Source organism: Crocodylus siamensis, chromosome 2 (assembly GCF_052110815.1).
Source record: "Crocodylus siamensis isolate JL-2025a chromosome 2, ASM5211081v1, whole genome shotgun sequence".
NCBI lineage: Eukaryota > Metazoa > Chordata > Crocodylia > Crocodylidae > Crocodylus > Crocodylus siamensis.
In genome coordinates this window covers 258,127,116-258,142,894 of record NC_143396.1, presented here as the reverse complement: position 1 = coordinate 258,142,894, position 15,779 = coordinate 258,127,116, and the positions used below count along the sequence as shown (strand labels likewise).

Below are 15,779 nucleotides of genomic sequence, written 5' to 3'. Positions count from 1 at the left end.
TGGTATCTCATTCTGTTCTCGTAAATAAACTGACAGGCTGTGATGTAGATGATTACACAGTCAGGTAGGTGGCAAATTGGCTTAGGGGTCAGACCCAGAGTGGTGGTGAACGGGTCGATATCAACCTGGAAAGAGGTGGGCAGTGGAGTCCTGCAAGGCTCGGTCCTTGGACCAGTGCTGTTCAGTGTCTTCAGTGACTTGGATGAGGGTGTAGAGAGCACCCTGTCCAAGTTTGCAGATGATATCAAATTATGGAGCAAAGTTAACACACTAGAGGGTAGGGAATGGATCCAGGTGGATCTGGACAGGTTGGGAAAATGGGCAGAATCAAATAGGATGCAGTTCAACAAAGACGAGTGCAAAGTGTTGCACCTGGGCAAAAAGACCCACCAGAGCGCCCCAAGGGATGACGAGGTCGAACGGTCACAAACTCCTGCAAGACCGTTTCAGGCTGGACATAAGGAAGAATTTCTTTACTGTCCGAGCCCCCAAGGTCTGGAACAGTCTGCCAGCAGAGGTGGTTCAAGCACCTACATTGAACACCTTCAAGAGTAAATTGGATGCTTATCTTGCTGGGATCCTATGACCCCAGCTGACTTCCTGCCCTTTGGGCAGGGGGCTGGACTCGATGATCTCCCGAGGTCCCTTCCAGCCCTAATGTCTATGAAATCTATGAAATATACTTACAGGCTGGGGGATGACCTCAGCAGCAGAAAGGGATCTTGGAGTCATGGTTGACTCAAGATGTACATGAGTCGTCAGTGTGACGAAGTGATCAACAAGGCTAATCACACTTTATCATGCGTTAGCAGATGCATGACAAACAGGTCCAGGGAAGTGATGCTTCCCTTCCGTGGTACCAGTCAGGCTGCAGTTTAAGTACTGCAGTTTTGGGCACCGTACTTTAAGAAGGATGTGGAGAACCTCGAGAGGGTCCAGAGGAGGACCACTCGTATGGTCAGACCACTCGTATGGTCAGAGGCCTGCAAGCAAGGCCCTACGAGGAGAGACCTAGATCTCTTTAGCCTTCACAAGAGAAGGCTGAGAGGTGATCTTGTGGCTGCCTATAGATTCATCAAGGGAGGGCAGCAGGGAATAGGAGATGCTCTATTTACTAGGGCATCCCCTGGACTAACTAGGAACAATGGCCACAAATTGATGGAGAGCAGATTTAAGTTGGACATTAGAAAGAACTTCATGGTAAAGGTTGCCAGAATCTGGAATGGGCTTCCAAGAGAGGTGGTGCTCTTCCCTACCTTGGGGGTCTTCAAGAGGAGACCGGACAAGCATCTAGCTGGGGTCATCTGACCCTAGCACTCTTTTCTGCCCGGGGAGGGGGTCGGACTCTGACCTACTGAGGTCCCTTCTAACCCTAACATCTATGAATCTATTATTACTTTCTCTTCAGGGTTTGCAAAGTAACCCCATCACATGACTTAAGTATACCCCATTCAAAGCTTTTTGGTGGAGAGGACAGCATTTCATAGCAAAAGATAAAAGTCTTCCAGGAGTTGAGCTGAGAGATGAAGCAGGCTAGCTTTGAAATAAGAGTGCTCAAGGGCTCTGAGTAAGAAGCCAGGCTTAGTCCTTAGGACTCTGCAGCAAATCTTACTCCTTTTGCTCAGAAACACGCACGTTGTTTTGGTCTTTGTTAAGAGAAGGGCTTGTTTTCAGCCTGTAACAGCTGTGTGATAACTTTGGGCAAAAGAATCCTAGGCTAGCCAGATGAAATGGGGGACACAGTGGCCATGTCTACACAAGATGCTTTAGTCTGGCGCTAATTGGCTCCACAGTAAAGCATCACCATCTACACATGCAGTGCTATTAGGCTGCAGTAAACTAATTAACTCCACTGTAGGATAGTACTGCCCAACACAGGTACTGTCCTACAGTGGTGTAGTTATGCACAATAAAACGTGTAGATGCTGATGAGGCTGTCAAACAGTGCCATTTATGAACTGTTATTAGTAAAATGGCTTGTTGCCCCACATGTTGTCACTATGCTCTACTTGACTGGATTAATGCGCAAAAGAGAAATGTCAGAAGCTCTTTCCATTAGTGCTATAATTCTTACAGTAAGCAGCACAGGGTAACTGTGTTTCCAATACAGTGCAGTTATTTACTGCTTATGAGCCTGATACTTGGTTTAATCAACAAAATGTTCTATATTTGCACATGAATTGAGTCAGAGAAAGGAAGAAGACAATCTTCTGCTTAAGGCACTAAGTTTGGAAGGGTTGCCACACAATAAAGAGAAATAACATCTCTGCACTGGTTTAAGTTGCTTTGGTTTGTACAGTGATGAAGGTTACACTGCTGCCCAGACTGTAAAGGCAAACAGCTTGCTAGTGACAGCTCCTTGTCATAGGTGCCATTGCAGCATCTTGCCATTACGGGGCTAGGTAGCTAAATGGGTTTTGACTAAAGCTGGTGTAACTTGCATCAGTTTTACACCTGACTTTCCAAGGAGTAACTTTCCTCTAGAATGGACTGACTTACGCTGATATATAACTGTATGTTGTGTGTTTGCACCATGACTACATCAGTGTAAATGCTGTGAGTATCAGCACCTACAAGCTTCTTGTGTGACTTGTGATAATCAACTTAGAAATCTTTCAGCCTAGACCTTTAGGTCTTGCACTGCAGCTCTTATCTCTGTAAAATGGAAAAGGAGATAAAAGATGGTTGTAACCAGAGAAACATCCATCCCATTTCATAGTAAGAGCTGTTTTAGATTTAAGGGTAGTTAGTTACTGCTGATTCCTGCAGCTTCTTCTCTCATTGTTTGATGTTTCTTAATGCTCCAGCTCCTAGAGTCTTGTGATTTATCTGGGAACCATAGTTTCATTTTTTCAAAGCAAGTTTGTAAATGTTTGCTGAGAAGTTTGTGAACATGTTGTGTAATGATCTGAAAACCAGAAGGCAAATAAATTGCTTACATTTATTATTTTTTAGAATCTAATGATTTTTAAGTTAATTGTATGATTTCAGGGCTTGTCTTATGGTTCTCTGAATGTTTTAGGGTTGGAAATTCAAAACACATCAGCTGTATTGACTTGTTTAAGAGCATCTTGTCATGAGGATTCTGGGGTCGACTCTGCTTTTTGGATGCATCATTTTCCTCTATCCCATACCTGTGCTACAGTACTCCCATTCACACAACTTAATATGAATTTACCCTGACAGTCACTGTAGGAGTGACGTTCCATGTTTTTTTTTTTAAATATCAATTCCTGAACTATTTGTACAGCTGTGCAATATGTTTGCACTGAGTGCCAAAAACAAACAAAACTTGCTTGGTTACAGGCATTGTTACACACACTGCAGCTAGCCAAGATTAATCATAGGGATGGAGGGGAAATGTGGTATGTGCTGTTTGGTTCCAACTCTCTGCCCCAGAGGTGGCTGCATTTCAAGCACACTGTGTAGTTACTGAAACATCACATGTAGGAGGTATGCAGCCTCTGTGCAAGGAGGAGAGGACCTTTGGAGTACAACGTGGTGAGCCAAGGCAGTGGACATTTGGGAAAATTTCAACGGGCTAATACAGAACTCCAACAGACCAAGCTCAATTATAGGAGGGGAGATGGGACAATTATCTTCTGTCCCTCAGATTCATTACTTGTAACAGCTACCTGTAGTTCAGATATTCATAGCCATGGAAGCACATGTCATGCTTGAAGATACTTTTCCAAAGTCCCTCCAGCCTTCAGAGGGACTATTTAAAACAAAACAGAGTTAAGCATTTTGATAGTGATGCTTGAGATATGTCCGAACTAGAAAACTGGGTCAAGATATCCCAGAAGGGATGGGAAAGTTCTGATCCAATCCAAATCAGAGCTGTGCATCTGGAAGCCATCTCTAAAATCACACTTAACACATATATGGCAACTTAAATGAATCAAATATACAACCACCCTATGAGATAGGAAAGTGCCGTTATCCCCATTCTTCTAGGCACCAGAAGGATTCAAATTCACCCTGATTATCTGTGTGAGATGCAGGGAATAAGATATAGGCTTCTTGCCTCCCTAATCTGTGATAATCTTCCACTCTGAACCAAGATGAAGATCACATACAACAATAGTGACAAAGGGGAAGAGATTCAGAGTTACAGGCATCTTCCCTCCCCCACTGAAAACATTAAGGACCAGGAAATCTCTGGGAGATGAGGTACTGGATGTGGAAAGAAAGGTAATGTTAAGTCCCCAAGTAGGAGGGGGTGCAGGGGAGGGGAAGAGGGAGAGGGGGAATGTTTAGCATGAGAAACTAAGGTGAAATAAAAGTCTCAATTGATTTTAAATTATTTAGTAAAGAGAATTACTGAATACACTTGGTCTGTATTCATGTGATTAATGTGTTTTAAAGCCAGAAGAGCTGATTATGATCTCATTATCATCTAGTCTGATCTCCTACATATTGGAGTCCAGCAAACCTCACCCAGTAACTTCTTTATCAAGCTCATGACTTCTGCTGGAGGTACAGCCTATCTGGAGCTAACTTCCAATTTTTTTTCAAGTTGCATTCAGTTTGATGCAGAAACTCCCTATGAATTTGGCTAAAGGTGACTTGCACCTTTCCAGTTTTTTCCAACCATTCAAAACTTTTGAAAATGTATCAGGAAACTCCTTTTTTCATAATGCCCTTTCCTGTAGTAATAATAACATTAAAAATCTTAACTTTAAAACAAAGGTTTTTACTGAACTCACTTTAGTGTTTCCAGCTATTGGCAACTTCAGAGTTTAGGAGTGACTTGGGGATGGAGAGAAGTTGACTTCGGGGAGGCACTAAATTAATTGCAATTCTGAAGTTTGGGGGAAAAACTGGGTGTGCTTACCACCAGGCATTCTGCACCAGAGGTCACACTCAGTTTATATACATAGGAGAGTTGTTTCTCTCTCTCTCTTGGTTCTGGACAAGGGAAGTTCAAAAATTGAACGATGGACAATAAACACAAGACAATCTTTGTTTTAAGAACACCTTGCATTTAGGGCCAAACTTGTGACTTATTGGGGGTTGAATGTGCAATAGTTGAAATTTGGAGCTGATGATGCTGTGCCCCCTTGTCATCTCAAGTGCTTACATCACTTCTCCCTTTTGGTTTCAAGAGGTTAATGCAAGCTTGCTGGGTCAGATTTTCAGTATTGAATGGGAACATTTTAAGCAAAGGTATGTTTTCTGAAACAAAAGAGAGAAACTCCTAATATTTCTAGCCATTTTGTAGTGAAGTGGTGTTTATATGCCTGCCCGTTGGTCTGTGCCATTTCCATCTGGAGTGTCATTGGCCCTGCCCTGCTGGCAGCTAGAGAAGAGTCTCTTCTAACTCAAGTGGTGGGGACCTGAGTTCTATTGTCATCACTACCATGAATTGTAGCTTAGTGACAGTGGTGAAATCCTAAGTAGTTAATGCATATCTTACAGGGTTTTATGTTTCTTCCCCAGCCGTGTAGTCTCTCATTTATGCAGTCAATAGCCCACAACAGTAGCAATGGGGTTATGCTCTGTAATTCATATTATGCCAGTGAGGTGAGCTAGGCTGAGCAATGCCCTCTATTTGTGCATCTAATGATTATGGTTCCTGGTCTGGCATGTTTACCTTGGCTCCAGTTGCTCTGCAATGCGTGGCAAAAAGCCATATGCTTTTGTGATAAATAAGAGGGGTTAAGTTAGGAATTTTGCAGCTAGATAGAACATTTCAGTCTTGGCATAACTGTATATGGAAAGTCTTGGTTTTCTACCCCTGATGACTGTGCATAATTGCTATGTTGAAAGAAGAAAATTTGGAGTTGTTGGGGTCACATCCTGCAAGGTGCTGAATTGCCTCCAAACCCCAGTGAAGTCATTGGGACTAATAAACACCCAAGCACTTCCCAGGCCCTTTGCTTAAGTAGTAGGGTGTGGAGTTGGAAAACATGAGCAGCAGCTGTCAACGGGGTGGTCTGGTCTTTGAGATTTAGCTCTTGGCAGCAAAACCTTGTGATTGACAGGAAGCAGGGATAATGCAGAAATAAACTCCTCACATGGCAGAATGGTGCTGCTTCGGGTAGGGTCACTCTCCACTGAGACGCGACAAGTTCCTTTCAGAGGTGTCTCCGGCAGAGAGTATAATTCCACTGTTGTTACAAATAGCTGATTTCCCAGATTTGACAAATTACAAGGGAGAAGAGCTTATATGTTCAATATGGGTCTTAAGTGGCAGGGAAATCACTGATGTTTCAGCAGCAGTACAAGCTGTTGTTAGCTGTAACTTGCTTCATGTTTTCTGGCAATTAGGGATATATCATCCCAGTGGTGTATGCCTGCTGCACTGATGATTAGGTGATGAGTACAGTTTACCCCCAAGGCTGGCAGTGACACAGCAGAAAGAATCTTTGCCCCAGCATGTGAGAATCTGTTAATTTCTACCTTTTCCCAGCTAATGCCTGGGAAAGGCTGAAGAGATGAAGGAGTAAGTAGTATGGGAATGCACTGCAGCTCTGAGAGGCTTTAGAGGATCAGTTTTAGACTTGGCTTCTTACTGAGCTGCAGAAAGAAAACTGAAAGCAGCTTTGATATTAAAAGAAGGAAAAACAGGGGGATCATTTAAGCAAAATCTTTCATTTCTTCCACACTGGTGTGGCATTCCTTTGTGGCCACTTAGAGGTTAGGAAGTCTCCTGATTTTTGTGGCTTGATATATATTTTTTTCTGGGCTCTTGCCTCCTTAGTCCCTTAATTGGCCCCAGATGGTAAGGGGGAAAGTTTAACACTTTCCATACTTTAAAGTCTGAACCTTGGGTAATAGCGTTGGATGAGGGCAGGATAGGCAGAGAGGACACAGGTGCTAGCAATGGATACTTCCACTTCAATTTTCTTCCTGCAGCTCTGCTGCCCCTGGGGAGACCACACTATATTGCTTGGATACTGCATCACATAAATCTGCATCTTGCCTGCCCATTCCACAAGGTTTACTTTTTATTTTAGTAATGTAATTTAGTGGTGGCTGGATTGACAGCTGGGCTAGGGACGGAAGTTGTACTTAAACTGGTTTAAGTGACCAGAAACTGGTTTAAACCTGTAACAGAACAGAAGCTCAGTGCATATGAATCAGTCTCAAAATGACTGAAACTGGTTTAAGATAAACCTGGTTGAACGTAGTATCAGACTTAATTGATTTGGGTGAAACTAGTTTATGAAACTTCTGTCCCAGACCTCTTCCTGGTCCAAATCAAACCACAGTCCCCCAGCATCCTAGCATGTTTTGCAGCCCTGGGCTTGGCTATGCTGTCTGCTCCAGAGAGCAGGCTTGGCCCTGCCACTGCTCCCTAGCTAGAGCAGTGAGGGCAGGCTGACAAAGGAGTGAGGGGGGCAAGCCTGGCTGGGGATACAGCCCAGTCTGCCAGATGGGGGAACTGTCTCCTGCCCAGGAAAACCCCAGCTGGGGTCTGGGGCCAGGGAGGGGAGTTAAACACCTCTTCCCCTGCTTGAACTTCCTGCTGGCTGCAACTGTGGACTACAAATCCCAGAGGCACCTGGAAGCAGGAAGAGGAAGTCACAACCCTGCTGAGTCTTGCTGATGCGATTCTGGACTGCAAATCCCAGAGACCTCAGGGGGTAGCAGGAAGAGGAAGTGAACACATAGCCCATGCTGGTTATGTGACAGAGAGCTGTGCTTTCATGCCCCCCAGCTTCTGGCCTGAGCTGGGAGGTATGTGTTTGCATTTCCTGAATCAAAGGTAAATGCCTGTTTACTTCTGTTTCAATTTAATCTCTGCATCTTAGGCTAACCCACAAAGACTGGATCAATTGAGTCTCAAGCTTTTTGACTGCCTGTACTTATCTGGAGACCAGAGCTGCAGAGCAGGTATGGGTCAGATTTATAGATTTCTTTTTGCTCGGCCCTGCCCTAGTATGATTCAGCTTTGCTGTGCAGGAACCAACACTAAAAATGAGGGAGGAGATCAGTTTGCTTTGCTCTTTCAGCTCTTGGCCTTTTAGACAGGTAATTCTGATACTGAACTTCGTGACATGGACATCTCTCCACTGAGCTAAGATTCCCAACTCATAGGCCCAATATGTCCCCAATCCTATATGGGTTGGATTTGTAGTAGTCACGGAGGATCGTATTTTCTAAAGAGCTCAAGGCTAGATTTTCTATTCAATTCAATTTATTATTAAGGAATCTGGCTAAAAGCCTTGCTCCTGAAAACAACATGACAAACAGGCTAGATGTTCAAGTGCTTAGCATTCTCAGTCAAGGAGATGTGGTTGTTTTTAAGCACCTACAATTTTTTCACAAGTTCTCAGTATTCTGTAGTTGCCATTATGAAGTTTACAGGCTGGATTTTCAACAGTTTTTAATACCTAGTGTTCTGCATTCTTTTTTAAATCTGATCCCACTTATTTTGCAATAGATTTATTTTAAGCACCTAGTGAATATGGGCTCTGCAATTTTACACATTGCAGGCTGTTCTAAACATCAAACCTGTAATATTTTAGCTAAAGGTGTGTTATGAAGTCAGGTTTAATGAAACTGATGCAGCTTTGTCTATGGATAGCCTTTCTTAGGTTTAAACTTGGCTCACATGGGAACGCAGGATCAAAAAGGGTCTTCTGCTGTCACAGGCAATTGCACCATATAATCCCTTTCATAAATTGATCAAGCTACTTCTTAAAACTAGTTAGCTTTTGCCTCCAGTACAGCAAAGGCTGTTCCAAAACTCATCTCATGGAAACCTTCGTATAATTTCCAGCTCATATTTACTGGTGACCAGTTTAAACCCATCTGTTCTTGTGCCAGTGTTGGCTTTTATCTTTAATGGCTCTTTTCTGTCTCTAGGGTTTACCTCTCTGATATGTATATATAGAGGGCAATCATATCCCCTCTCAACCTTTGCTTTGCTAGACTAAACAAACCAAGCTCTTTTAGTCTTCTTTCATAAATTTGGCTCTCCATTCCCCTGATCTTCTTCCTAGCCCTTCTCTGCACCTGCTTCAGTTTCAATTAAACTTTCTGGAAGATGAATTAGAATTGTATACAGCATTTCGGCTGAGGTCTCCAAGGACCTTGTACAGTGATATAACTACTTCCCTGGCCTACTAGAAATACCTCACTTAATTCATCTTAGAGTCACATTTACCTTTTTCAGAGTTGCATCACACTGGTGGCTCAGTCATCTTGATTAATACATCAAAGTTTTTCTTCTCATCTGTTGTTTCCAGCTGATAATTTCCAATTTGTTGAAGAAAGTATTGGCATTAGTGCCTAAGTGAATGACCTTCCACATTTTACTATTAAATTTCATCCCATGTCTATTACTCATGTAATTTTACTTTCCGCGTTGGATGTAGTACTTTCCATTTCTGCCATTGCCCATGTGTTCAACTTCATTGTTTTGGCTAAAAATTGAGGCAAAATCTTCATTTAGTTTGAGGGCCACATCAAATTGTTTACTCTCTACCCTACTGTCATTACACAGTGTCCTCCCTCCTTCCTGCTTTGTTTTCGTGTGTGTTTTCATTAGGCAGGATGCTAAATCCAGAGCCATTCAATAGCAGAGCCTGTTTCTGAGATGTGAGAGCTTAGCCTTCCCCTCTCATGTTTGACTTTCCCATGTCAGAATAGTTCAGCATTGGCTTTCTGAGTCTTTTGACTTCAGCTGAGTTTGCAGGATGCCTTTTGAGAGAGGAGACAGAAGAAAAGCAAATTCTGCTGCTGAAAATTGTCTAACATTTAAATTTATCTCTAACTTCAGGCCTTCTATGTCATTAAATCATGGATGAATTTGAACCATAGATTGTGTGTGTTATATGTATGGGAAATTGCTTGGTTAAACCTGCTCTGAAAACCAAAATATTGATTACCCAGAAAAAATAAGTGAGATGCTGTATTTGTGTCTCTGCATTCCCCCAAGACAAGTAAATCCTAGCAAATCAGATCCTTTCTGTGACTGTGGAGGAGGACAGGCATTTCAGCTTTACCCCATTCCTTGATGGCACCCTGACAGACAACCTGCCCTAATGGGCTGAGTGAATATTCAGCCTTGTGTTTCTGAAGAAGGCTATCTTAATGCCTCAAGCCAAAAGATTATCCAAACCCTATTTTGGGTACCACTGCTTGCAGGGGGGGGTCATTTAGTGCTGGATTCCAATTTTGTAGCTATTTTTTATTTCTTTCAAGTAGTCCTTTATCTTCAGTCCCTGGTGAAGTTTGGCTTTTGACCTCAATTTTAATAGTTTGGAATCATCTTGGGTTATGCCCATGTTCAGATTAAAACACAGACACTACAGATCCATGCTTAAGGTCTCAGTTGCAGGAGTCTTGAGTAAAAAGCTCTATTTTTCAAATACAAGTATACTTTTAGCCTTTCTAGTTGCATTGTAAAACTTGGAAACATGACCAAAGTGTAATCAATGCAGAAATGTCATCTTGAATCTGTAAACAACTTGAAACAAAGCTACGAAATGTATGAGCTGGTCCATTTATTTCAAGGGTGTGTTAATGTCAGAATTTACTGCTCTGGTGGACACCATCAAAACCTTGGCGCACTCAAGGGGAGGGTGTTCCATCCTCTTGTTGCTCCCAGATGGTCAGATATCCCTCTTGAGGCCTGTTAGAGAGGGGAAGAAACACCTCCTGTTACTGTTATTCCAAATAGTATCTAAGACCATAAGGGTACTATTATGTGTGCTGTAGTGTTTATAGAGACCCTGATAGCAATAATGTAGTCCAGGTCAATACTACATTGGTGCTGGTATTATAGGAGATTTCCTTTTTAATTTTACATACACAATAGCAGTCAAAAATTATAAACTATTGTACTCAGATAGTAAGACTAGATTGTGCCTATAGGATTTTGTTGATTGATTGAAATCTGAGCTTTGGATAATACAAAATTGGTAGGTGCTTGTATAGACACCTACTGGTTCCAGCCCTGAGGTTTGCTGATAGTTATCACCCGCAAAGACTCAGTCATGGAATGGAAATTGCAAGGCTCACTGTTATAATTTCCTGAAATGTCCTGAGGCACATATTGGAGCAGTGAAATAATTTTCTACAGGAGCATGAGTGGCATACATACAGATAAATTAATACTTGGGTGTCTTCCAGGGTCCATAGTACAAAAAAACTAAGGAGTAGGATGATAGAAATTTGGTGATGAATACCATTGAAACAAACCATTCCAACTTAGCAGTCTATGGCAAACCTTCAAGCAGATACTATTCATTATCTGAGGCACCCAGCCCTTGGAATATATAGGATCTAGTTGGCTCTAGTTGGCTGTCTCATACCAGTACTGGCTGGCTCTGGTGAAAAACGCATTTTCTGTTTATGAGACTCAGAAAAATGCAGGGAGTAGATATACATATGCCATTTTCATAAGTCCTTTTCCCATAATTATTTTATAAATGGCCCTAATTTAATATAAAACCTATTTTATATTAGTACCCTAATACAACTTATTTTATGGGAATTTGTTAGGGGGTTATCATAAATTTATCTGCTGGAGTGAGCTCGTGCCCTCTGTGTCCATGTAATGAGACGTGTGTTCTCAGAAGAAATATGTAGCAACTCTGGAGGAACTTAAAGGGAAGGTGTTTACTGAAGTGCCACGTGTGCTCTCTGCTGCCCTGCTCTGCAAGGAAACACAGTCCCTGCCCTGAGATGTGACAGACATCAGCCAAAAACACAGGGCTATCCATAGATTAATAGTTGCTTTACAGTCCATCCTCTGCTAATTGCCTTGAATTTGTGCATTTCCAGGTAGGAATTAGTCTTCCGGATGAATCTGAATGAACACAGAGTGAATACCAGGTGCCCAAGAATACAAAGGTGTATGGACCAACTAAGTAGAACAGACAAGGGGGCAGTGTTTGTTCATTTGATATGCCAGTTGGCACACCAGCTTCATTGCTTCACTACACTTCAAGGCAGAGCTCTCTTTCTTCTATACAGAGAATTGGCTCTAAAAGTGGGACACTAGGCTCCCCCAGGATGCTTTGCAGCACTTCTTCTGTGGCTGACCATTGTGTAGCTGTGCAGAATTAGGATCCAGATGGGAAAGTTTACACAAAAGAACTAGGGGGCTTTGCTTTCATGACTCCATCTCTCCTCCTCCCATTGGATTGATTTGTTTGTTCAGGCTTGGTTGCCTCCAGCAACAACACATTATTAATGTGAACTATGGTGTATCCTTGGAGATTTACAGGATTCCCTGAAAACCTTTTGGATTCTTAGTCTCCAGGGAGGGTGAAACAACTAAGCATTCTTTAGATGTAGCTGGTTTTAGCGTGTTCTTCTTCCTATTTATGAAACACCTTAAAGCCAGTTTAGTCTCTCCTCTCAGTGGCTGCTGAAACGTCAACCCCCGCATCTCTTCTCACAGCCTTGCTCAATGGGACACCCTTCTCAGGAAAAGCAGACCCCCACTGATGCTGCTTAGTTAAACTATGTGAAATGCTCTATTTGAAATTATGCGGCACGTCAGGCTTAGCTGAGAGGATTTCAGCAAGACAGTGGGCTTACCTGCTCTCCACTTGGGTTATGCAGGCTTGCTTCTGGTTAATGGCAGATGTTCTGTCAGTCCCTGGATATGTCCCTGGACTGCAACTGAAGATATGACTTCAGGGCTCACAGACCTCCCACGCCAGCTTGAACCTAGCTAGCATGGGTAATAACAGCAGTAAAGATAAGGTGGCAAAAGCTTTAGCAGGGGCTAGTGACCTAAATATATCTCCTGGGTCCCACTGGGTTTGAACTGCCCACGCTGAAGCCTATGCCACCGTATCTTTGCTGTTCTGGTTATGTATGTTAGTTAGATTTAAATTCATGGGCTAGGTATAGGCATTCAAAAAGCCTGAGGTGGAATCAATGCAAGTTATGTGGTTTTTCTGTAAGCAGCATAGTTTAGATTGGTAGGAAACAAAAAACACATTTGCCCTTTGGTAGCAGGGGCATAAATCCTAGACCAGATTCTGCCATTTTTAAATCGGTCTGTGTGCACCAAACTTCTGCTGGTTTCTGAGCATTTATACTGGTAAAAGTGTAATGTCTGTACCTGGCCATGCAGCCAAGCAGTGCTGCAGTCAACCTCCACTTGCAGTAGAGATGCACATCTCAGGTCACTTTGAAATCACAGGTCTCCAAAGGTGCTTTCCATAAGATACATATACATATACAAGACAGATTTGGCCCTGGGGTGGTTTTGATAGTTCACTGTGAATATCTTGGCAGAAACTCTCACAATGCAGGAGCAGGTGAAGCTGTTCTGGAAGTCAGGGCATCTGCACCAACATGTATTCTAATAACCACCATCATCCAGACCTGCTCTGAGTACAACAGTGAAGATACTGATGGCCCATGTACTCTACTGCTCCCATCATTTATGCCACTTCTGGAGCTACAGATGTAGTAACAAGGTGTCTCTAGGTGTTTAGTGCAATCCCTTTCAATAGGCAGTCCACGTATCAGGAGGCTGAAGTGCCATTCCCTGTGAATCTATAATGTGTTCTTTACTTGCCTTAGGGAGCTATATTCCTATCCCTCCGTGAAGAAGGCTGGACTTAACTAGTTTTCTGAGATGCTTTCTCATGAAAACTGGCTGATTTGTTGATCAGTGTACCTCCTGCATTTACAGCAAACCCCACAAGGGTGCCATGTACCCTCATCAAATGAGTTGTGGTTATGAGCACCCATTGTCCCTTATTTAGAATTCAGTCCTGCCCACTGTCTCTCTGCCAAACTATATTCTGCTGAGCAAGGAATTTAGGTGTTTTAGGTGGGGAAAGGGTTAGCTCTGTGCATTGCTGTGATTGACAGTCCAGCTGCATCTACAGAACAAAACCAGTTTGTCTCGCGTGTCTGAACAACCCAAAGGCCGAACTAATGGAACAAACAGGTGTGACGAGAGGGATGGGGATGGGAGGGGTTGCCTCCCTTGGCCGATAGCTCCCTGACTGCTGGATAAAAGAAAATCAGGTCAGTGTGAATTGTCACATTCCTCACAAAAGTGAGGGACAGTGAGGAGTTGTCAAAGGGCCTTCTTCTGTGTGGGAAGGTGCTAGAGATTAACCCCAGACTTCCTGGGAGCTTGCTTAAAAGTGGAATCCAAGTCAGATGACATGTAACCAGATCCCAGCAAGCTTGCTGGCATGCACCCGGAAAACCTCAGCTCTGCTGCCTTGTGATTTCTATTGTAGAACCAAGAGGAAATGAGAAGCAAAGCAACAAGAGTGTGGACAGGTAGGATGTACTTTCAAAACAAAAAAATCCTAGTTCTTTTTTTATCAGCATGTCAAAGTAGTCCTAGGAAGCAGCGCTGCAGTCAGAGAGCTTGGTCTCATCCACGGTTACTAGAGATGAATCTTTAACCTACCCTGTGGTGTGTATTGCAGAGTAAGAGTTGTTAGCAGCCACTTTTCAGCCATATTCCATTTCAGGCAGTTGCCTGCAGTACTAACTTCCTAGGTGCTAGGGGGAGAAAAGGTATTTTTAACTTTCTTTTTTGTATTGCTCTCTGGGCTGTCAATGGGCTCCTGCATTTTCTCCTGAATTGGCTGCATTTCAGTAGTGGATTCAGGGGTGTGTTTGTAATTGAGTCAGCAAAGTCTGTAAGGTGCTCTGGGATCCTTTAAGACCAAATGCACACTACACTATGTCAGTAAGACCATTTATTTTCCTCTAAAATTGTCAGCTGCAAACATAGGTTAGCTGAAGATTGTTCTGCTTAAGCACAAGGCTGGACAAGATGATCTTTGATGTCCCTTCTACTCCTACTTTTCTATGACCCTGTGATGTATTGCATGCTATTAGGGCATACTGTTCAGTTTTCAAGATAGTGTGAAAGCCTTTCTATTGCATGAACTACCCAGAAGCACTGTCTTCTCCAGTACTGTGTAAACACACATATGTGTGTTTCACTCGGATTTCTAGGTCCTACCCGGTGACTTAATATGCTGTTGTTTTTTAATGAAGCTCCATTGTTTGCCTACAATGCAGAGATGTCCTGGCTCAAGAAAGCATTGTTATTCTACTGTCAAAATACTTAAATCCATCAGCAAGCTCTATCTTAAGTATTGCTAAGTTTGCCTGAGAAGTTCCTCATTCTCATCCCTCAAGTTTCTGTTCCCTTCGAGTTTTCCCCTTCTTAGTGGGGTGTTGCATTCCTTCTTTTTGCCTGACAACATAATGAGGAACCACCTTTCCAGTGGAGGATGGCTTACAGACAGCATCAGGGCAATACAAGTGCTTGCTGTCACTCCAGGGAGCAGTAGGAAGTAGTCAGCCATGTTGGTCTGAAGTCAGGCAGAAGGCAGGGTAGAAGTGCACGTTATAAACAGCTCATGGTTGCTTTTGAAACTTGTGCATCTCTGATTCAGTTAGTGTACAAGGTGCACCTCTACCCTGCCTACTTCTCTGAGGATGAGCATGCCATCTCTACACCTCCTGCCTCTTACCTGTGGGAGGTTAAACCTGAATCTGCTACACAGGGACTCTAAACACTGCCACTGAACTAACAAAAATAATTCACCCAAAGATTATATGGATGCTGCAAGATGCAAATGATGTTCTTTGGGGCATATATATTGCTTCTAATTGCTTCTGCTACAGACGTTTAAATGATCTAAAAATATGGTATAAATTCCACTATTGGTGATAGCTTTTTTTGTTAGCTTTTACTGAAATGTGAAATTCAGATGGTGTTTTTTCTAGTCAGTTTCATTAAAAAATTACAATAAAATTCAGTTCTCCTTGTTGTTGTTTTTAATTATAATATCACTTCTGTTCCAAAATCTTCCAGT

The 15,779-nt window shown here is 42.7% G+C and overlaps 1 protein-coding gene across 5 annotated transcripts in view; it reads left to right on the top strand.

Annotated features, from left to right (window-relative positions):
- STON2 (stonin 2) overlaps window positions 1-15,779 on the top strand; it is a 115,078-nt gene that overhangs the window by 36,897 nt on the left and 62,402 nt on the right. Inside the window, exon 1 of one of the 5 annotated variants that reach the window (XM_090033834.1) lies at window positions 13,722-14,220. The exons of the other annotated variants lie outside the window; for them this stretch is intronic. Within the exon in view, the coding sequence (XP_089889960.1) occupies window positions 14,190-14,220 (31 nt within the window). The 5' untranslated portion in view covers window positions 13,722-14,189. Of the gene's footprint in view, window positions 1-13,721; window positions 14,221-15,779 lie in introns of those variants that run through there. 5 annotated transcript variants of the gene reach the window in all.